This window comes from Leptonychotes weddellii, chromosome 2 (assembly GCF_054177405.1).
Source record: "Leptonychotes weddellii isolate Sample4059 chromosome 2, ASM5417740v2, whole genome shotgun sequence".
In the NCBI taxonomy this organism is placed as follows: Eukaryota; Metazoa; Chordata; class Mammalia; order Carnivora; family Phocidae; genus Leptonychotes; species Leptonychotes weddellii.
This window is the reverse complement of record NC_138370.1, coordinates 124,156,117-124,178,640: the sequence shown is the minus strand read 5'-3', so window position 1 is coordinate 124,178,640 and position 22,524 is coordinate 124,156,117. Positions and strand designations below refer to the sequence as shown.

General features: G+C 47.0%; 1 protein-coding gene across 2 annotated transcripts in view; it reads left to right on the top strand.

The window, feature by feature from the left end:
• PARM1 (prostate androgen-regulated mucin-like protein 1) overlaps positions 1 to 22,524 on the top strand; it is a 100,130-nt gene that overhangs the window by 61,750 nt on the left and 15,856 nt on the right. For both annotated transcript variants that reach the window (XM_081812275.1, XM_081812277.1), the window contains one exon: positions 1,386 to 2,105. In XM_081812275.1, coding sequence (XP_081668401.1) covers positions 1,386 to 2,105 — 720 coding nt within the window. The remainder of the gene's footprint in view (positions 1 to 1,385; positions 2,106 to 22,524) is intronic.

Below are 22,524 nucleotides of genomic sequence, written 5' to 3'. Positions count from 1 at the left end.
ATGAAGCGAGCATGGGGCAATGTAGGGGATTAGTTTGGAATTTTGTTCTAAGTGCAACAGAATGACTTTGGAGGGTTTTGACTAGATAAAGAACATGCTCTGATGTACCACTTTAAGAGATCATACCGGCTGCTATGTGAAAAGTAACAGAAAGGGAGAAAATCTGGAAGGCAGAAGACTAATGAAGAGATTATGGCAGTTGTCTCTGCGAGTGACTGGTGGCTCGGGTGATGTTGAGATGATGCGGGAGGTGAGGAAAAGTGGTTGGGTTGGGATATATTTTCAAGGTAGACTCATCCTGATTCGCCAATGGATTTGATATGGGGTGTGAGGGAAAGAGGTGCATTAAGGGTGATGTCTCAGTTTTTAACTGAACAACTGAGTGAAAGAAGGTGCCAACCACTGAATAGAAATGACTAGGGGAAAAGCTAGTTGGGGGATGGTGAGGGGCATGGGGGCTCAATCAAAAGATGGTTTACATAAAAAGCAAAAGCAAAATCCAGGACTAGCTGAGTGATAGCACATAGAAGCCATTCATTGAGTACTTGAATGGATGAAAGAATTAATTAGTTAATTAAACGGAATGCGTAAATGGAGGGAGGAAGGAAGGAAATTAATTCTAAATGTTACAAAATGTGAAGGAGAACATTTTGCAAAATGCTATGATTGTAAAGACCCCAAGCTAGAATTTGAAAGAACTAGGTTCCAGTCCCAGATAATTTTTCCAAACCTCAGATTCCTCCTCTCAGCTTTTATTCTGGGACTTCGTGCCTTTCCCCCTTCAAAGGCAATGTGTTCACATCTTGACTCATCCCACCAGCAAGCCCATAGCCCTGGCATCCCTGTGCATAAATGCAGAGCGCGCGTGCGCGCGCGCGCACACACACACACACAGACGCACACACACAAGCAGAGCTCACAACCTCTGGGGCAGGGAACAGCCAATCCATAAGCCCCTCCAGCTCTGCACTCACCAACCATGGCCTCCCCCACCCTCAGCACACACCCTGGGCATCCCCGCAGGTATTGGGGTGCAGGCCCCATAGCAATCCAGACAATTCCCGGTAAAGGTCAGTTCCCCAGAGAGTCTCACTTTTTAAGGGCACAGTTTTAAGCAAGCAGGAGACAAGATTAGGTCATTCCATGCATTGGCTGGAAGTGTGTCGACTGACCCACTAATGGTTCTTACTGGGCCTGCAGGCTGGTTCCCACTGATAGTCACAAAGGGAGGAGGGAGCAGTGAGTGGGCAGAAAATAGTCACAAGTCACCTTCACAGTTGGGAGGGCATGATGCAAAATGAGAAAGACCTGTGGAAATGCTGTGGAGCAGGCTTCCCTCGGAGGTTTTCACACACTAACCACGTCTTGTGCCGGCTCTTCCACAGGATTGAGGGTACAGAGCCTGCCTCCGTCAGCCCCCTTGCCCGGTTCTCTTCCGGCAGCCGCTGTCCCTTCCACGGCCATCTGGACGAGCTCTCCACAGGGCCCTCCCGCCTCCCCGACCAGTGGCACTCCCAGCAACTCGGTCTTCCCAGCCACAGCCTCGGCGCCAGCACCTCTGCTCCCCAAGAACATTTCCACGGAGCCCAGAGAAGAGGAGACGACGAGCGGCCCGGCCTCTCACCGGGGAGGCACGAGCACAGACCCCTCACCAGCTGGCGGTGGGGTGCACTCAACAGCCACTCCCCCAGAACACAGCTCAAGCACTCCCGAGGAGGCAAGCGCGCCCCCCACAGGGTCCCAGCACCCCTCGGCGGCCCCCACTGAGTCTCCCACCCTCCCCTCCCCTCAGGCTCCAGCCTCATCACCCCCACCCCTATCAACCTCACCCCCGGAGGTTTCTTCTGCCTCCTCGGCCAGCACCAATCACAGCTCTGCCGAGACCAGCACCAAGCCCACCGGAGCCCCAACCCCACCAGAGGCCCCAGCAGAAGAGCACAGCTCTGCCCACACACCCACTTCACCTGCCACAGCCCAGCCGCTGCCCACGGAGACAACACCCCAAGCCACAGTGCCGGCCAAAGTGACCTGTGTGATGATGGACATGGAGACCACTGCCTCCCCTGGGGTGAGCATGCAGCAAGTGGAGCATGCGCTAAGCTCAGGTGAGTCTCAGTCACCAGAACACGGAGATGTGAAGAATGCAGTTCCATTAACCCCACCCAACTGATCTCAGTCTGAATTCTGGAGAGCCAAGCCTGAGCTCCATTCGCCAGAACTGCCACCAAGGTGCAAACGTTGCTTTTAGTCACTTGATTAACTTCCACATGCTGTCTCACTGATTGCCGCCGCCGGTGCTCATGATGTGTCTTCCCATATGTCACAGAGAATGTCCATAGGGGAGACAGTGTAAACAGAGGGGTTAACTGCGTGGCTTTTTGGCCGAGCTCCCTAGGTTTTAAGTTCTGGCTCTGGCCCTTGGGCGAGTGACTTCATCTTTTTGTATCGTTATTTTGCCTCATCTGTAGAATGGGGACAAAATAGGTTCTGTTGGACATGACTCTTGTGGGGATTAAATGGGATGACCTATGAAGCGCTTAGAACAGTTACCAGCGGGGAATAAATGCTCAGGAAATGTCAGTTATTAGTATTTTGCTCGGCCTGTTAACGAAGTGCTTACCTCATGGAAACCAGTCAGGCCAAGTAGGATGGGGGGAGGGGTAGAGAACTTGCTTATCCTTTAGAGTCACCGATATAGTTCATGGGAAAGGCAATAAATTTTACAGGACATCGCATTTGTTTTTATTCTCCCAGCAGTCCTCTGAAGTCAGTATTATTCTTATCTTGATTTTGCAAGCTTAGAAATTAGGGTGGAGAGAGATTTAGGGTCTCTTCTGAGGTCACAGGCATCTGGCATTGACGTAAAGACGGTAAACTTTAGGATATTGAGCAGGAAAAGGCTTTAGTGGGAGTGTTTGTCCTCCCGAGTGAGAAGCAGTGAGGTGAGAACAGCCAGAAGGTGAAGGGGGGAACAGAGCTGTGGCTCCTCCCCTGGGGAACGTTCAGAACACAGCCACATGACTAGCTGGGGTCAAAGGCATGGCTGTGACGGAGGAGAAATGAATATCTTTTAGCAAACAATCAATAAGCAACCCCTATGAACAGAAACTCCCATTAAGAGAAGAAGTGGGGAGAGAGGGCTAAGATGAACAAGACATGATTCCTCAGGGAAGAGCTCACAGTTTACCAGGAGATAAAGTCCCAAAGAATTGTGTATTCTTATTTCAAAGGCCCAGGATATCTGTGAGAGTCCCAATGAGAGAGAGAGAGAAAGATCCAGTCACACTGGGATAAAGGAATTAATCACAAATTCTTGCCTGGGGTCTGGGGAAACTACAGGGGAGCATAATAGCAGAGCCATTGTGAGTCAGGCCTAGGAGGAGGGAACAGTCACCAGAACCCAGAAGGAGAGTCTTTTTTTTTTTTTTTTTTAAGATTTTATTTATTTATTTGACAGAGAAAGACACAGCGAGAGAGGGAACACAAACGGGGAGTGGGAGAGGGAGAAGCAGACTCCCTGCCGAGCAGGGAGCCCGATGTGGGACTCGATCCAGGGACTCCAGGATCATGACCTGAGCCGAAGGCAGTCGCTTAACCAACTGAGCCACCCAGGCGCCCCCAGAAGGAGAGTCTTGTAGAACAGACCACCTTGACAGAAGCAGTGACTCTTGGTTGAGAGACACCGCTAACCCAAGGTTCGTCTCCTGGGAGCGAAGGAAATAAACCTTCTGCCCTCCCTGTCTCCCTTCCCTCTGATACGCAGCCAGAAGCCAAGAGTAGGGAACCCACGATGTCGTCCATCCAGCTCAGCCTCCCGGGAGGGCTCATCAGAAGGCTGGAGAGGGGCACAGCCAGTTCGAATGTTGATTTCCTCTGTGCAGCCCCCATCCCCACTAGCACCCTGTTTACACCTCCGGCCGGCACTCACCCCACAACATTTAGATGTGCATTTTCTATCTCCACACTAAGCCCACGCCCCCACTTGCTGGTCCCAGCACACCGGGACCATCTTAACATGGACCCAGTTCCTGGAACAGAGTGGGTGTTGACGTGACTCCGCGTCTTAAGGACTGTCCCTAGCAAAGGGGCCAGCAAAGTACAGGCTTGCAGGGGTCCTGAGCTCTTCTCTCTGTCCCAGTTCGGGCCCTCCCTGCCACGCCCCCGTGACATAGCTTCTTCAGTTTTCTAGCTGATCTCCCTTTCTCCACGTTCTGTCCCCTCCAGGATACTCCAGACATGGTAGATTCATATTTCTGAGCACAGACTCTGAGCTTGGCATTCAAGAATCTCCATAATCTGACACAACCTACTACTTTCCGTGAGCACCCTCGTTCCATGGGCTGGATTAGCTAAGACAGTCTAGTACCAGCATTCTGGTTTGTGTTGTAGAACCTGTGTCTTGATTTCCTCAACTCTAAGCCAGCAGGGTCAAGAGGCACAAAATTAGTGACGGACCTGGGTCATGAGCCTTTATAGTTCTAGGGAATACCGCACCCAGGAGCAACCCCAGGGTGAATTAAGGAAGGACTGAGGCACTGACTTGAGAAGAGATATGGGGGGGCAGGGTGGAGAGAGATCGGGCCAGGGTACATTTCGTAGCCCAAAAAGGATTTATCCTGGTGATCTAGTAAATCAAAAGATATTTACTGTGCATCTACCAGTATACTGTGCTTGAGGCAAAGAAGGAGAAGACCGGTCTTTGAGATTTCATAGCTTCAGTAGAGAGAAAAGGGCACGACTAACTCTTCACACCACTATTATGACCACATTAGTTTCTAATCTGAGAAGGAACTGAAATGGGTAGAAGGATCTTTGAGCAGATGGGATACAATCTGTTCATTTCAAAGGTGAAGAAATTATGTCCCAGAAGTTTGGAGGGGCTCGCCTAAGGTCACGCCGCCCAGGGGCAGAGCTGGGCCCAGAGCCCAGATCCTGAAAACCACAATCAAGCCTCCTTTCAGCAGGCGGGGCTCGCTGCCCGGCTCCTTCCCCAGCCCTGCAGGCCAGGGGAACCCAGAGACTGGGCTAGCAGATTAGCGTCTGGGGTTGTTCTCCCTGAGAGATCCCTGAGCTGCCTTCATAGTGGCAGTAATTATACCACACTTCCGTGTCGCATTTTGTTATTCTGCATGACGTTCACCTGGCGTATTTTTATTCCTCCAAGGACTCGTCCACTCCACGGATATCTAGCCGTGGTCAGCAGTGAATAAATCTAAAACAAGGTAAATGCCATGGCAGTGAAATGTGACTAGGGGCTGAGGGAAGGTTCCATGATGCAGGGAGCCCAGGAGCTGAGTCTGAGGAGAGGAAGGGAATTGGGACCTAAAGAGAGCCAGGGCCAGGGAGATTCAGGGAGCCAGAGCCGGAGTAGCTGAGAATCCACACAGCAGCTGCAGTCCCCGGAACTGCTCTTGCGGAGGACGGGTCCAGCGCCTTCCACCTCTGCCAAGTCTAGGGGTTGATGTGAGGCCCGGCTTGACCTGACCTGTCAGCAGCATTGGCCGGGGATGGGCACTACCCTGGGCTTTGAGGCCCTGTCTCCCCCTGGCCTCCAGGGCACATCTCTCAGGTCTTCGCCTGCCTGGCTGAGCACTCCTTCCTTCGCCCCTCATCCTCCTACCCTGCAGCTCCCCAGGGCCAGTCCTGCCCTCCTCTGTCCCAACCTCTCCGCACTCACTCCTGAGATGATCTCATCCCGTTGCAGGACTTAACATGCCATCCATTTGCTGATAACTCTGAGACAGAAAGTTCTATCCCTGTTTTGTTTCAGTGAACTAAAGTCACGTATAGCCGGCTGTCAGCTAACTCATATCCCCACATGCCTGGCTCGTAGGCGGCTCGCGCTGAATATGTGTACGGTGAGTTCCTGATCCTCAGCCCTCCGTCTGCTCCTCCCTCACCTTCCAGAAACCCTGGGCTAGTCCTGGACTCCTTCTTTCCTCACAGACTCCTCAGGCAGCCCATCAGAGCCCAGGCTCCTCTCGGCCCTCTCCCTCTCTCACCGGTATGACTTTAATATTCCTATAACGGATCCCCACTAGCTCTCCCTTGCCAAAGAGATCCTTTTAAAACCTAGGATGGACCCTGTCACTTCTTGGCTCTGTGACCCTTCTGTTGCTTTCCCTCCAAAGCACAGCCAAAGCCAAGTCTGTGTCACACCTGCAGTGTTCCCACAATCTAACCCGTGCAGTGTCTCTGCTCTCCTCTTTTTCTGCCACGTTTACCTGCAAACACACCGGCATCCTTACTGTTTCTGGAATATACTGAAGACACTCTTGCCACAGGTCCTTTGTACTTGCTGTTCCCTCTGCCTGGAAGATTTTCCCTCTAGGTCTTCAGTGGCTCACTCCTTTTCACCCATCAGGACTTTGTTTGGCTGCCATCCCCTCAGTGATCCCCATGAGCCTTTCCCCTTACCCCTGGGTGAAATAGTCATCCCATCACTGTTGGTCCCACTACCCTGACTTACTTTCCTTTTGATTACTTACCACTTTCTGACTTTATCTCATTTATTTAGCGAGTGGGTGTCTGTTTTCCACCATTAAGACTGTCAGCTCCATGAAAGCAAGGAACTTGCTCACAAAGAGGAAGAGATGTAGGTTACATCCCCGATCCCTAGGACAGAGCCTGACATGTGGGAGACCCTCAGTAACATTTGTTGAATATGTGAATGAAAGAGTCAATCAACCAATACCAGAGAGGTTGCTTAACCTCTCTGAGCATTGATCATCTCATTGGTAAGGTGAGATAAGGATAGTATCCCCATGATGAGATTATTGTAAGGTTTAATTAAGAAATTTAGAGCTTAGGGGCGCCTGGGTGGCTCGGTTGGTTGAGCGACTGCCTTCGGCTCAGGTCGTGATCCTGGAGTCCCGGGATCGAGTCCCGCATCGGGCTCCCTGCTCGGCGGGGAGTCCGCTTCTCCCTCTGACCCTCCCCCCTCTCATGTGTGCTCTCTCTCTCTCAAATAAATGAATAAAATCTTTAAAAAAAAAAAAAAGAAATTTAGAGCTTAGTGGCTATTGACCAATGGTTCAGTCAATGTCTGTGATTGTTATTTCTCTGTGATTTATCATCATCATCATTATTATTGCCATTTTACTATCATTACTAGTATTTTTGTCATTGTCATATTTATCATAATGAAGAATGCCCACCATCTTCAACAAACTTTTATTGAGCTTTGACTGTGAGGCTAGGTACTAGGGTTTGGCCATGAATAAGACATTACTGTCCTCATGGAGCTTACAAGGTAGCATGTGCACAGCATGGCAAGTAGCCTAGTTTAGTGGATCCCAGATTGCATGGAAGGGGGAATTTGTAGAAGCAGGAAGCAAGGTTTCAGGACAAGTGTTAGAGGAACCTGAGTAGCAGGATGAGGTGATTTATTTTACTTACCAGACCATTGATAGTCATCAAAAGCTTTTGACTGGGGGAAGAAAATGCTGAGAATCATATTTTAAGGATATTCCTGTGGCAGGAATAGTTATGATAAGTTGCAGGGCATTCGGTACCGGAAACACATAGACCAGTTTCTTCCTTGTTTCCAGTTTGCCATTGCCCCTGATAGACCATGTCACTTCATTACTCTGACGTTAAGGGCTCTTAGCTATAAACCAAATACAAGAAAGGCAATCTTTTGGGTCCTTTTGGCTTATCATACCAGGAAATTGTGTATTACAATTATCCTATGCCAAAGAAATGAGATTCATATTCATATGAGGCTTACTGAGAATATACACGTTCTAAGAGTCAGGCTAGCAATGGACACAGGTAAGCCCCTGGGTGATCTTCAGAACATTCCGGTTAGGTGATCTCGATGGTATCTTTTTTACCAAAGAGATTCAGTAACTTACTCAAGTTTTCACTTGAGTGACCAGACCAGGATGCCAATTAGTTCTCCTGACTGACCCTAAGTTAAACGTTCGTTCCGCTACACTGATCCTACCTGACATCACAGAAGGGAAAAGCTGGGGGAGGGCCGATGGCCTCCATCACTACTGTGGAAATAAGCTACGTGGGATGTTGTCAAAGGCTGCGCGTGGCCTGCCGAGGTTAAGGGACGGGGCTGCCTGGTGGGAAGGGAAGCAGGTGGTAGTCACAGCCTTCCGAAAGCGGCTATGCAGAAGAAATGAGTTTTGGTTTTCGTTTTTCAGTTTTTGTTTTGCTTTTGAGGAAGAGAGACATGATCTGTTAAGTTTGGATCCTCTTGTGTTATTAAATCAGCTCTTCAAGGGTGGACAGTATGAGAACGATATGTTTTGACCCATGACCTAAATTGAAGGGCACCGTGCGCAATTTGGTGCGCAACAGGTGCTTGAGGGATTAACTGACGTTGCACACCAAGTTATATTGGAGATATCTTCAATTCTTGCAAATGCAAACTTTAAAATTATAGTTACTTTGCTTGTTGCAGAGTGGATATTCTCTTTTGTCTGTAAAATCCAAGCGTCCACTGGCCTTACTGTGCTAGCTTATACTCCTCATTACAAAGGGAAGTCCATGTAATTGTGAAAATTGATGAAGGTCTTTGAATTTTGTATTGTTAGTCTGAACCCCAGTCTTTAGTCAGTATGAACTGTGCTAATAAATACCCTTCCATAAAGAGCATTTGGCAGACACAGACGTCTACACAGCCCTGCATCCATACCTGCGAGGGACTTCTAGCTCCACATGACATTTCCTTATTCCATGATTAACTCTTAGGATGTGCCATAGATTTGAAAAAGAATGAAGTCCTGAAAAAGGTGGAAGACTATTTTTTAAAGTACACATGGAAAAATTGTAGGAATAAAAAAAAAACGTGCATCGTGGTAAGTTAATTTAAATGGTGTATTAAACATATGTTAAATATGTTAAAAATATATATGATTTATTAAAAACACATAGGTGGGAAGATCATCTAAAAGAATGTTGAACATTTACTGATCAGATTCTTTTGAAATGCCCAGAATGTGTCAGGACGCGATAATCCTAAAATGCATTCTATGCATCTTAGGCTCAGTGGGGCAGACATCCCATCATTGTACATGCCCAGGCCTGGCCTCTTAGGCTGAGTGGGGCCGCCATCTTTTCATGTCGCTCCTTCTTTACTCCCTGTGTCCTCTCCATCACCAAAGTCTTAGTAGCTGCCAAATTCGTCCACTTCTCTTCATTCTCCCTCTTGTGTCCAGGCTCCCATAATGGCACCCTAATGGTCCCTTCATGTGCTCACCTGCCTCAATCTCCTCATCCTGCCCATTCTCCACATGGCAGCCAGAGGGACGATTATACACAGATCTGCTCAGGTCACACACCACCTTGCTACCACCTGCATCCCAGCCCCTCCGGGGCCTCCTACTACCCTGAGGTTGAAACCCATAAGCCCAAAGAGTCCTGCGAGGCCAGGCTGTGCTGCCATCCCTGCTTCATCCCACCCCCTACCCTTCACTCTCTGTACCTCCCACACTGGGGTCCCTCTGTCCCGTGAACATGCTGATCTCCCTCTTGACACAGGGCCTTTCCTCATTAGAATGCTTCTCCTGGGAACCCAAAACACATCCCTTCACTGGTTAACTCCCGCTCATTTCAGCTCAAAGATCACCTGTTCAGGAAGTGTCTCCTGGCGCCCCCCCCCCACCCCCCGCCCAGTCCCACTCTGGTCTTCCGGTTACAAACTGTCACAGTTCAGTTGTATCTCTTCTCCACATCTACTCCTGTGGCTCTTTGTTCACCATTTACGCTGTGTTTCCAGGTACACGAGAGTGGGGCCTTGTCTGTGTGGGCTCACAGATATATTCCTAGCACCCAAGAGTCTAGTTTAATGACAAAATATCAAACTTTAGACAATAAATCCATATATTTTCTTAGCCTAATAAACCCTGACTTTTGAGAATGAAGAAAAACACTTTCACCTATTGTCTTCATCAGTCTGGGCTATGAGGACAAAAATCCCATAGGTGGGGTAACCTAAACTACAATGTAGTTCTCAGAGTTCTGGAAAGCACAAGATGAAGACACCTACAGATTTAGCACCTGGTGAGGCCCCCTGCTTCTTGGTTCACACGCAGACATCTTACCGTGCCCTCACTTGGCAGAAGGGGGCACAGGAGCTCTCTGGGGTCTCTTGTATAAGGGCACTAATCCCATTCATGAGGGCTCCCCCCTCACAGCCCAATCACCTCCCAAAGGCCTCACCTCCTAATACTGTCACATTGGGGGTAGGATCCAACATATGAGTTGGGGATTGGGCACAGACATTCAGTTCATAATACCTGTGCACACAGATACCCCCCTAATTAACACACAGCCATCATTATAGACCATCTAAAGGGCTCTCTGCTGCCACTGTGGATTTTAACCCACCCTCCTTCCCACCACACCTCTCTTCTACCCTGCTGACTCCCTCCTGCCTTTGGTTCCCATGGACTTCAGAGTTGAGCTTATGGGTTGCTATAAACCTTCACTCACTTTTTTTTAAATTTTGTGCCCACTTTTTGAAACTTAGGCTAAACCTCAAAGCTTGTGAATCCCAAGTAAAGTCCCATAAGGAGCTCCAAAGATCAGATTTCATTTTAGGTAAAAATTATTCTGAATTCTTGTCTCTACTACTTTTATTTCTCCTGTGGCTTATTTTACTACCTAAATCTTAATCTGAAATCTGAAGATGAAGTATTTCCAAAATATCCTTTGAAAAATATATGTCCAGGTAATAAAACCAGCTAGTTACCGTCTATGTTGTTACCTGATAGTGGTTCACCTCCATCCATCCAATATGTTAATTGTCTCGGTATCACCTTTCATTACATTTGGACAGTTTCTTATTTTCTGTTTCAAATACTTTCACCAGTCATATATGACTAAAGTGATTCTGTAAATGCTTCACTGAGAGAGTGGGATTTCGCTTATAAGCACAGCTGATGTCATTAATGAATCTATGGCTTGCTATCCCACTGGGGAAACTGACTGGAATAGACTCGATTCTATATCTAGACCCTTTTCTGTAATCTTCTCACTCAAAAGATCGCGTCTTTTCATTATCAAATAATAACAGGAAAGTGAAAAAGGATCAGCACCAATTCATCATTTTTATCAGATAAGAATCTAAATATCCCACCCCGGAGTACTGACTGGGGATCATTGTACTGGGAGAACACATAATAGATACTTAATTAATACTGCTCTCAGCATGCCTTGTGTCTCAGGTCTTACACAAGAAAAATATTGGCCAATAAGAGACAGCATTTCACTTAACAGTACCTTGCTTTTATCATCAGACTCATGGTTTTCAGGTGGGAACCACAGTCTCAAAAATGAAGGTGAGGGTCACCTGGGTGGCTCAGTTGGTTAAGTGTGGGACTCTTGCCTTGGGCTCAGGGCGTGACCTTAGAGTCATGAGATCGAGCCCCCCTTCCAGCTCCCCACTCAGCACAGAGTCTGCTTGAGATTCTCTCTCTCTCCCTCTGCCCCTTCCCCCTGCTTGCATGCTTTCTCTCAAATAAATAAATAAAATCTTTAAGAAAAATAAAGTAAATTTAAAAATGAACTTGAATTTAGGTTAAGATCATGAAATCTCAGTAAGTCCATGGGAGTAGGCCATCAAAAACACTTTGCCATATTTCTGTCTGGAGAAATTGTGGGGTCATCTTAAAGCTGAGCTCTAGAAGGGTAAGAATATTACTAATAGTACAGACTTTGGCATCAGACTGCCTGATTCAGATCTCACCAACGCCACTTGCTGGATGGGAGACGTGGGCAAGTTTGTTCATCACTGGGTGTCACGCTTTCCTCATCTCTAAAACGAAGGCCATAGAATTGCTGTCTTGCCTCATAGGCTGCTTATTAGGATTAACTGAGACAAGCATGTGAAGTGTCTCTTGCAGAGTTTGCACTAAAGTACATATTAGCGATTATTATTACAGTGGGTAGCCAGCTCTTTGTGTGGATACCAACAAGGGTTTGACTCTTCTAGACTTTGATTTTCTTAACTTGAAAAATCAGAATGTTTGTAAAACACTTGAAGACTCCCAAAAGGATTATTACTGTAAATCTTAGGTAATAAGGATCCATTTAAGTACCTGTCTATAACCCAATACAGAAAAGGATAATCAAGAGTGTGAAAGGGAAAAATAACTGCATTCATCTGTATTCCGTGATAAAAATCATAAATTTGCATATTGCGTGGCACACAGGGTTCAGACTCTATCTTGGACTCTGAGAGGTTCCTTCCTTCCTTCTTGCACATGTCCTCTGAACCAAGGAAATAGCACCATGGAAGGTCTTACTTGCTAAGGCTGGTGAACCCTGAAGGAATCTGAGCCTCACCTGCACACCAGTTAGGTCTCAAAAAGGGCATATGCCAACTTTTCTGGTTTATTTTACCCTCGGGATTGTTTTATCCATGGTCATGCCTCATTTTCATCATTGAAATACTAGAGAAACAACAACAAACCTCCCCTTCAGTGTCCATGGAGCTAAATGACAGCTCTAAGCAAGACAGTGGCATGCTTCCTGCAATCCATTATTTTTCCCCTCTGAGTCATTCACAAAGGGATGAGTTGAGATTCCCAACCTGGTCCTTCATGTTGAAAGTCAGAGGCTACAAAAGGCTGACTTCTCAGCCCCCACATTCCTCCTCCTACTCCTTGTCATGCAGCTAGTCCCCAACGGACAGAACCCCAGGAAATTCTTTTGGATCATTTCAAAGCTAATTGTATTAAGGATGCTCAGGTAGCGGAGCGATTTAGGGATTTCTTTTCCTCTTTCTGATTAACTCCTGAATAGAAATATCTATATCCCCCAGTCAAGGAATTAGATGAGCTAACATGACACAGCTGACCTGCTCACACTCACAGATCAGAATTTTCAGAAGAGGAAAAAGAGAATTCTTCATCATCCAGGGCAAACAATAGAAGGGGTTCTCTGTTCTTTTTTCTTTTTTTTTTTCCTCCAGAAATCACTCCAACCTGCACTCCCCCTTCCCTATCCCCCAGGGATCTGAGCTGAGATTCCCACCCATGGCAAGTTGTGGTACTCTTAGCTCATTAGAAGTTCTAATTCAGCCCAGGCTGAATTATGTTCATTGTATAAAGTAATTTAAAAATAGTGACGATGGGCAATGATGCCGGGCAATGCAAATCTGTGCTACGGGAGACAGCGGAGAAGGCAGAACAGACATGGGGCATGTGAGGGAACAGACATCCGGGCTTAGTTAACATCATGGACCCAGAAGTGCAGTCTTCCTCCATGTCTGCACCGCTCCAGGGAGGGGCTGAGGCAGCGCAGTTGGCCCTCCTGTGTCACATTTCCGCCAACTTTGGCCTCCCCCAAGCAGCAGTACTCATGAAGCTGCCGCATTCCCGAGAGCAGTGGCAGGTGGCGACACAGGTGCTGCTGGCCCCAACTTCCTGCCCTCCATTCTTTTTGGCCCCTTCCGGAGGCCTGAGGGCAGCTGATTTACGCCCCCCCCCCCACCCCGCCCAGCGTCTCATCCCCCAGCCCCTTTGAGAAACTGGTGTTCCTGGAGCAGTGTTCCCAAAGTATGGTCCCTACATGGCTATTATGCAAGGTGCTAAACCTTTTTTTATCCTAATAAAACCTTTTTTTGTTTTCTTGTGAATTTGAAAAAGGAATAAAATAGCACATTGAATTCATGACCCCATAGCTATTATTTTTAGGCTATATATAGTAAGTATCTAAAGAAAAATAATGACTTGATTTAAAGACATATATTAAGAAAATTATAGTGTAGGAGGTGTGAAGATGGCAAAAAAATAAAAAAATAAAAAAACCCACGAGAGTGGTATGGAGATGTTTGAATTTTGGAAAAAGTATACTGTGAGGCAGAGGCCAGGATCTTATCCTTGTTTATTGTCTCAGCTACCAGCTTCACTTGGGATGAGTCCAAGAAATAGAGAATTTAAAAGAATGCAAACCAGAAATCAAAAGGTATCTAGTCCCAGCTCTGCAGTTGATGGAGTCTGATCTCAACCAAATCCCTTAATTTCTATAACCTTCCGTTTTATCATTTGTAAAATGAAGAAGTTAGATTCAATGAACCTTCTTAGAACTTCCTTTCAGCAGTAAGATGACATTATCCCATTGGTCACGATCTCACTGGAAACAAAACCTGAATTTGAGATCCACAGTCATTTCTAAGATACCCGGGTTGGCTCACATGTCCTCACATCAAGCTTTCTTACTGGCTTTAGGGTTTTATGGGTAAGAGGTGCCCAGAGCCTGTGAGACCCTTGTATTGCACTACACTATTTAATTTGGAAAGATGCTCTGAGAGGAAGAGTGTGTTTCATCAAAGCTTGACACCTCATAAACAATAAACATCAGCTGTGTGAATGGTTGAATGAGTCCTTATTTTACAAGTAGAGATAGAGACACAAATGAGGCCAGGAAGGTGGGGAGGGGTAAAGTGACTTGCCCAACACTATTCAGCTCATGGGAGTGCATGGATGGTTCAGACGGTTGACCCTCCGACTCTTGGTTTCAGCCCAGGTCATGATCTCAGAGTGGTGAGATCGAGCCCCGCATCGGGCTCCTCGCTCAGCGCAGAGTCTGCTTGTCCCTTTTCCTTCCCCTTAGCCCACTCTCTCTCTCTCTCTCTCTCTCAAATAATTCAATAAAATCTTAAAAAAAAAGAAAAAAGAAAAAGACTATTCAGCTGGTGCCTTATTAGGCCAGTCTCTTTGCCAGGCCTTCTAATCACACAAAGTAGAAAAGCATGGGTTTGGGGGATCCAGCCTTAAAGGTTGAATCCCATTTCTGCCCACTACCCAGTTGAGCTGGTAACTTCTTGAGTTACTACGTTACTTGAGTTACAACTACTTGAGTTTTTGGTAACTTCCTGGAGTCTTTATTTCCTAAATGCCCAAATGGAGAGGCGACACATCTGTGCCTAGCTGAGGCCTGGCACGGGGTAGCTCGAGGCGATGATGGTGGCTGTTCCAGCTGTGATGACCAGGGTCGCTTTCCTTCATGATCTCACTCCTGTTCTCGGCACAATACTCCGCATGTCCCCTGAGAACAGCTGCTGAGCCAAGAATGGACTCAGGGCAATCTTTAAGGAGACTCTGTGAATAGCATTCAGATGGAGGCCCAGCCACGTTTCAGGAGAAATTCTCATTCCCCGCGGGCTCCTTTGGTCTGGGGAGGGCTGAGTGAGAGGAATGCTCCCTGACATTGACAGGCGGCTGCCATGTGATCATCAAAATGCGGATGGGGAGCGCCATTTGTTGTTTCTAGAAACCCAGTCTAGTTCCCAGTACAAGTGTCAAAGGAGAGCTGGGATCGGGAGACCTGAACACGTAGTTTGAACAAATTCCCAGGTGGGAAAGAGGTTTCATTTGTGTTGGGAGACACTGTAATTGTGAGTGATGTGAAGAAACGTTAAGACCATGATAACCAGGGATAGTGCCCATTTGTGTGCCCTGGGTTGTGTTCACTGCAGAGCTGGGCTCCCTGTGTCCCTAAAGTGTAACTCCTGTGCCCGCACGAGAGGGACATGAGGAAAAGGAAACGAGCATTTGCTTGATTTATATTAATATTAGTTAATATTCATGTTTCCAGGACACATCTTTAAAGAGATTAATATTTTGAGTATACATCTTTAACTACATGCTACCTAGGTAGGTCAAATGCTTCCATAAAAGTGAAGCCAGTCCCCAAACCAGGTCTTCTGATTACAAGAGGAAGAGGATAGGTACTGGGGATCCTGTCCCGAAGTTTGGATCCCCAGTCTGCCCACTAACCAATTCTGCCCATGAACGAGCATCTAAATAAGAAAATAAACATGAAATAAATGGTGCCAGTTGTGGTAATATTTGACTAAATTTTATAAAGTTTACCTCTGCCACTCTGTGGAAGGGAATGAGTAAGCAATAATTTAATGATTTAAAGATTTGGGAATATGGGGCAGTGGGGAGAAGGACTAATTTACTGAGGCAAACTTAGGTTTTGCTAATTAAAAACATTTCTGTAACATATTTGGATGCAAGCTGTGTGCCTTATAAAGGAGCTCTATATTTTCATCATAACGACTAATAAAGTCCAATTTTAAAAATAGCTACACTTTCAGAAGAAATCGTATATTCTATGAATTTCTTACTTTGGGCCTAGACAAATGAAGAAGTATATTTGGTATCCCAGGATTTAAAGGACTTTCAATCGAGAGAGAGCAGACATTAAGTCATGAGAGGGCTCACATAAAACCATTAGTAAAACAGCATATATTGTCTTTATCTTGTATGTATGTGCATAACTACCCAGAGCTACATGTGTCAGTATTCACTATATGCTAGAATGTTTACTGAATTGCGCCATGCTAGGTAAAAGGGCAAACACCTAGAAAAAGAGGGCTCAAAATGAACAGACATCATTGCGGATGAGTTCCAAGAGAAGACTAGATTTGAGAAGGTTCTTGCAAATCAGCCCTCTGCCCAAAACACTTCCATGGTCCCCATTCCCCACACTGTCATGGTGTCCCCAAACACAATGACTGGCTTTGAGAATACTCCCATGATTTGGTCCCAAATACCCAACCATTTCATGGTCCCTACTAATTTCCATTACATCTTTTTATGTAGACTGTGGCCTTGGTTTTGTCAGCTCTGTAAATTGGGTGACCTTGGGTAAATTGCTCAGTGAATCCCTCAGTATTAAGGTCTCTTGAATCCTAAAGTGAAGGGGCTGGGCTATGTTAGGTGTCTATTCTCCATCTAGCTGGCTCCAGCCTCAAATCTTCATTGCTGTCCAAGTCCTGCCCATCCTGCAAAGAACAGCTTCATCCCCAAGATTCCAACTTTTATAGACACCCCCCCAAGTTAGAGGCAAAAACACTGAGTTTGGTACCACCCACCTCCCCCATTAACTACCTACCTATCTGTCCACCCAGTCCTACACTCTGCTGGATGGTGCCTGACACCTGTCTCTGCAACCGGGGGTGAAACCTAGGAGCCCTGCCTGCTGCTTCTCCACGCCCTACACTGTCCTAGCTCAGAGGAAACCACGCAGCTTATTCAGGAAAACCTCATGGGATTAATTCGGAATCAGAGGGAGATAAGCTCAGCTTCCCTTGTTGTGGGGTAGAGTGGGAGGAAAAACAGGAGTGAAATCCAAGCAGAATTCAAGGACAGAAGTCCAAGTGAACTGAAATAATGGTAAAATTCGGATCCACCTAGGTGGTGGATCTCCCAAATATTGAGATTTTCTTTTTCACTTTCTCTCCCCCATACCACATCCCGCACACACGCAGGGACACACACATGCCCCAAAGCGAGTTGCAGTTAGCGTCTGCCCCGGTGTCACTTCATATGGGGCAATGAATAGCACTGGGCCATGCTCTCAGCCATTCTCTCAGACCACAACACATGCTAGAAACCAATGACATGGGCCTGATTAGGTCGCTGTTCTGTGGCTGTTGTCTGCTTCTAACTAGTCCTGCCTGCGATTACTCTGAACTATAGAGTTTTAACCAACTTTCACCAGGACCTACAAGAAGACCCACCCCACAGCACAGCGCAGAGTTAGGCCGGGCGTCCCGGACAACCAACAGAAAGCAGACAGGGGAGGTGCGGGGCCGCAGGGTTCAAACCTGGCGGACTCGCACGTACCAGCCCAGGGCGGCGGGAGAGCCTGGCGAGGCCCGGCCTGGACCCGGGAACCTGTGCTGGGTTCTCAGCAATTCCAGTGATCAACTCTGCGCCTCCTGGCCCTCAGTTTCTCTGTGCCTTGGTTTCTTCATCTATAAAATGGAGATAATGAGAGTCCCTACCTTACAAAGTTCTCGTGAGAATGACATGAATTCGAATAAGTGAAGCTCAGAATAAGTAACGAGAAAGTGTGGGTTGCAATTATTTTTGTTGTCGTTGTTAATACTATTAACGTTGTTTGGAGGACGGAGGTGTGATGCGAGACTATGACTGTAAGGCTGGGAGGGGCTTTTCCTAGTGTCATAGAGTTTGGGGCCCCCCCGCGGAGGTCTCACCTCCCAGTCTCCCCCGCCCCTCCTCCAGCACATGCGCAGACACACGCTGTTAGAGAGGAAGAATTCCGTTGAGACAGGACGTTCCTTTCCTCTCCGTAACCTTGACTGAAGGAGCAGCCACACACTCTGAAGTGGTCCCCTGCTCCTCTTCTCCATTTCTTACCTACTTTCTGGACCAGGAAGAGGAAAGAAAAGAACAAGACATGTCTGCTGTGTGAGAGGCAGGTGCGGGGAGAGAGACCCCTTAACAGGATGCCATAGTTTATTCCAGGCCAGCACAGGGCACAGAACAGACTCAAAGCAGGGCAAGCGATGACCTCCAGGGCAGCCGCCTGCCTCCCGCGGGTGCCAGGTCTGACCGGGAGCATAGCCTTCTGGGAGTTAGCTGTGGCTACTTCAAGGATGTTATCTGACTCTATTCGGACAGTTATTCCCAAAAAAGCTCTCTTCCAGTTCCATCATCCTTGGGAACTCGCAAGCACATGCTGCAGGGGTCGGACCATAGCTGTAGAGTATCATAGGAGGAGATGCTCAGGTAAGACCTGGAGCAGGGGATTCCAAGATGGAAAGACAGGAAACCTGCTGCTCGGGAACTTTCTCAGCACAGTGACTGGGCTCAAAAACTGCCAGTTTCTTTTTCTTTCTTTCTTTCTTTCTTTCTTTCTTTCTTTCTTTCTTTCTTTCTTTCTTTCTTTCCAATATTACATTTATTCATTCGACATTAAATAAATGAATCAAGTACCCACCACGGGCTAGAGACTGCACCTGGGGTTGAGAGTGCAGGAAGTAGGGGAAGAGATGCAGGATGAATATGGTTAGAACCTGCCTGGGGAAGCTCATAAACACAACAGAGAGCGTTTGAAAGAAGCAGACACAGAGAGCTGAGAACCCACAATAACACTGTCATTTGCATGGGGGTGTCAGGAGAGCTAATCAGAAGGGTTGGTATTTAGTTAGGTCACCAAGAAAGCTGGGAAAGGGGCCAGTGGAAGTAACCTGTATATGTTAGTGATTACAAATGCCAAGCCTGGAATGAAATAGTCCAGGGTTCGAATGTCAGCTTAACCGTTTATCAGACTGTAAAACTTGAATCAAGTTCTTGATTTCTCTGAGCCTTAACTTTCTCATCCATGAAATGGGACTCAGTCCACTCATCTCATAAAGAGAATCAAGTGACAGGATCGCCATCAGGCTCTTGGCACAGTACTAGCCCAAAGTACCCACAGGGTAGAGGTAACTATGGTTGTTCTTTAGCCTGTTTATTTTTGTTCTGCGTTGTTGTGAAGGTGGTGAAGTGGCCCGCTGAGAAATGCCAGCCTCCAGAGAGGCCGGGTGTTCCAGGAGGCTTGGCATGGATCTTCAGCAGCCCTCTGGTCAGGCAGAACATGTTGGCAGGGTGGAATGTGCTAGCACAGTGGAATATTCTTGCATCTTGGCTTATAAAATATACAGATAAGTTTCCTCCAACTCTCTCTAATGCCTTCTGGCTCCAGGGCTCTTCAGCATGCGCCACACCCAGTCTGTAAGGAGCATGTCCCATTGAGGAGGAACCGAAATGCCAGCCACCTTCCCATCCCCTGCGCTCAGCGCCCTGCCCACCAAGTGGCCATACCTTCCTCACAGGGCAAAGGCTTCGCTGCCCCAACCACACCTTCCTCATTCTCTGTCTCCCTGCCCCTCCTTGAAAAAAGAGTCAGTAGGAGGAGAAGGGGAATTCCAGTTTAGTTTAAACAGAACTCGGGGGCGGGGTGGGGGGGGGATGACATTTGTTTTCACAAGGAGGAAATCAAGCCTTTTCAGTTACCATAAAAATTGTGCTGAGGTTGGCTCAGCAACCCCCTCATATGCTCGAACCATGACGCCCTGAGGTACGGAACTTCCCAGGATGAGGTTCCTGGCTGCTTCTGAAGGTAGCAGCCGCTCTGGGGGTCAGAGCAGGCTCAGCCCACAAGACCTCCTAGGCTCAGGGCCTGATAGAGAGCGACTTCCAAGGGACCCTGGCTCCCGTGGCTGGCACCCCGTGAGAAGAGACGGCGGCTGGCAGAATAGTTAAGAAGATGTCCTGAATATTTCAGTACAGCCTATTTTACCCCACACGTCTTGGCCTCATATCCAGCAGTACCAACCCTCAGGAGTGCCCCTTTGCTCAGCTGCCCTCAGGAGCCCATCGGGGGAGAATCACCTGCTAATCCCTGGTCTGGTCATAGAGGCTGCCCTTTGTGAACAAGGAAGGATGGCCTTGAGAGCCCCATTTGAGGATTGGGGCTACATCGAGAGCTAGAAGACAGCCACCAGCCACTGAGAGGGGCAGCGGGTCACTCTGTCACTTGCCTTGTTTTGAAAAAGAACAGCACTTGAGTTGGGGAACTGCCTGATTTATCTTTAGAAAGAGGCGACGTATAAATATATCCAGTAAATCGCAGAATTGGAGGCGATCCAACTGCCTAGAGTTACGAAAGAAACTTTGAAAAAGGTCAAACCTACAGTTTCCTGTATTAAACTCTGCTGGCACAGGAAAGAAAAGTCTTATAGAGAAATCAACTATAGTCTGTCTCTTCTCCTGTTTTTTTTTTTTTTTTGGAAGGGGCAAATTAAATTTAAAGGTCAGTTTTTAAACAGCTCCTAATTGCAACCACTGTATCTCTTTGAATCTTGAAAGGCCCCCATCACCTTACCTTGCAGTCATAATCCTCATTTCACAAGCTCTTAAAAGAGCTTTTAAGAGGCTTCAGTGAACTTTGAATTGTTCTAATCTCAGCACAGTTTGGAGGCCGTGAAGCTAAGTGCAGCCTTTCAAAGCAGGGGTGGAAGTTTTCCATAAGGGGATCTGACCTTGAACTTTCTCTACATCGATCGGATCTGCACATCTGAGCATTCCGTGCCATAATTCTGTCTTTACGGTGGTAAAAAAAGGGGAAGAGAATTAACCTGATAATTACACGAATCTGGCTCTGAAGGGTTCCAGGAGCAAGGAGGTGGGCATGTGAGCGTCCACATGTGTGGAAGCTCTGAAAGGGTGGAATGTGGTCAGCCTGTGTGGACACATCAAGCTCTGGACTTAGCCTCAGTGTTAGTTAACAGTGGACCTCTTTGGCTCTCTTTTAGAAATTCTAAACCAGCAGAGAGAGCATGGATGTTTGATGTAGCCTTCTTTCACTCAGAACTTTTGGGGAGTTACTAAAGAGTTAATAACTAGACTGATTTGCTTCTTAGCTCTGTTCTAATTCCTTTGGTGGAAGGGCTAATGAGAAGAACAATATACAAAAGCCATTCGTAAGAGAGGGAAAGAAAGAAAAGGAGAAATGACAAAATAATCTACAAACGACAAGTCTCCAAAAATGTGGGGGCAGATCCATCACCCTTGAGATCCAGTACACGACAGGTGGGCACTGGTCCAGGACGGTACATTTTGGATAAGACTTCCATTCGGTGGACGTGGCACCTCATTTAATCCCTGCTAAAGTCATGGGGGCAGAGGGAGCAGCTCTTCTTTCTCGGTTGCTGCAGGTGAATGGCATGCGAGTCAGTGTTACCTAAATAGCCCATGTTACATACGCAGCGAATGATGGAGGCACACTTGAATCCACATATTCGGACTCTAGATCTCTGATGCTCTTTCCAGTGCGGTTAAGAGTCCCGTTCATTTGTTGAAGTAGTAAACAGTTTCCCAGTGGCCTGAAAGAGTACATGGTGTCCCTAACACCAGGTTTAGTGCCAAAAAAGTCACTTTCACTATTAGGGGACAAGAGCCCAATTGATTCTTTGCATTTCTCAGGTAGAATAAAGCTGAAGTAAATACATTATTGGTCCAAAGCTCACACAAAAAAGAGTGTTGTGCTTCAAAGTAGTAATCTTGGGAAGCAGTGTGGTTGTTCCTACAAGGCTACCTGCTCAAAGGGTTTTTAACTGCCCATTAATAGTTGCCTTTGGAGCCAGATTTCAAATTACACAATAAAACATTCATGTTACTTTATAATTACACCTGGTAATTTCCATACACAGAAAATAGTGTTACCTCTCAGACCAGACCGTAGTTTTACACCAAACTTGACTTTCGTCTCTACAAAATCAAATTTACCTTTCGAGGATGAAAACTCAACACACTTCCCAAAAAGGAGTTTTTTTAAAAAATGCTTTGACTTGATGGCATCATTAAAATGAGTGCATCTCCTACCAAGATGATCCTTTTGAAGTGGACACTGCTGATACAGCTGTGTGGTTCTGGTTTATTTAAAAACCAACCACTTACTTTGTAGTGACCCTTGAATAGAACATCCCAAGCCTCCCAAGATCTCCCGAAGGTGGAGAGAGGAGCCAGAGCCTATAAAAGAAGAAAACAGGATGTCGGGAGGTTTGCAGTCCCCCACCCCTGTCACCGGTGACAGCAGCAGCAAACGGCCTGCTGTCGTTCTTAAAACAACAAATATCACCGGAGACTGTTTTCGGAACTCCAGGCCAGCCACACGGTCTTAATAAAGTTGGCCATTTACCCAATCTCTCAGAGCCTGAGAAGCGTATTGGTAACAGAATTAAGATCCTGCGTTTTGGGG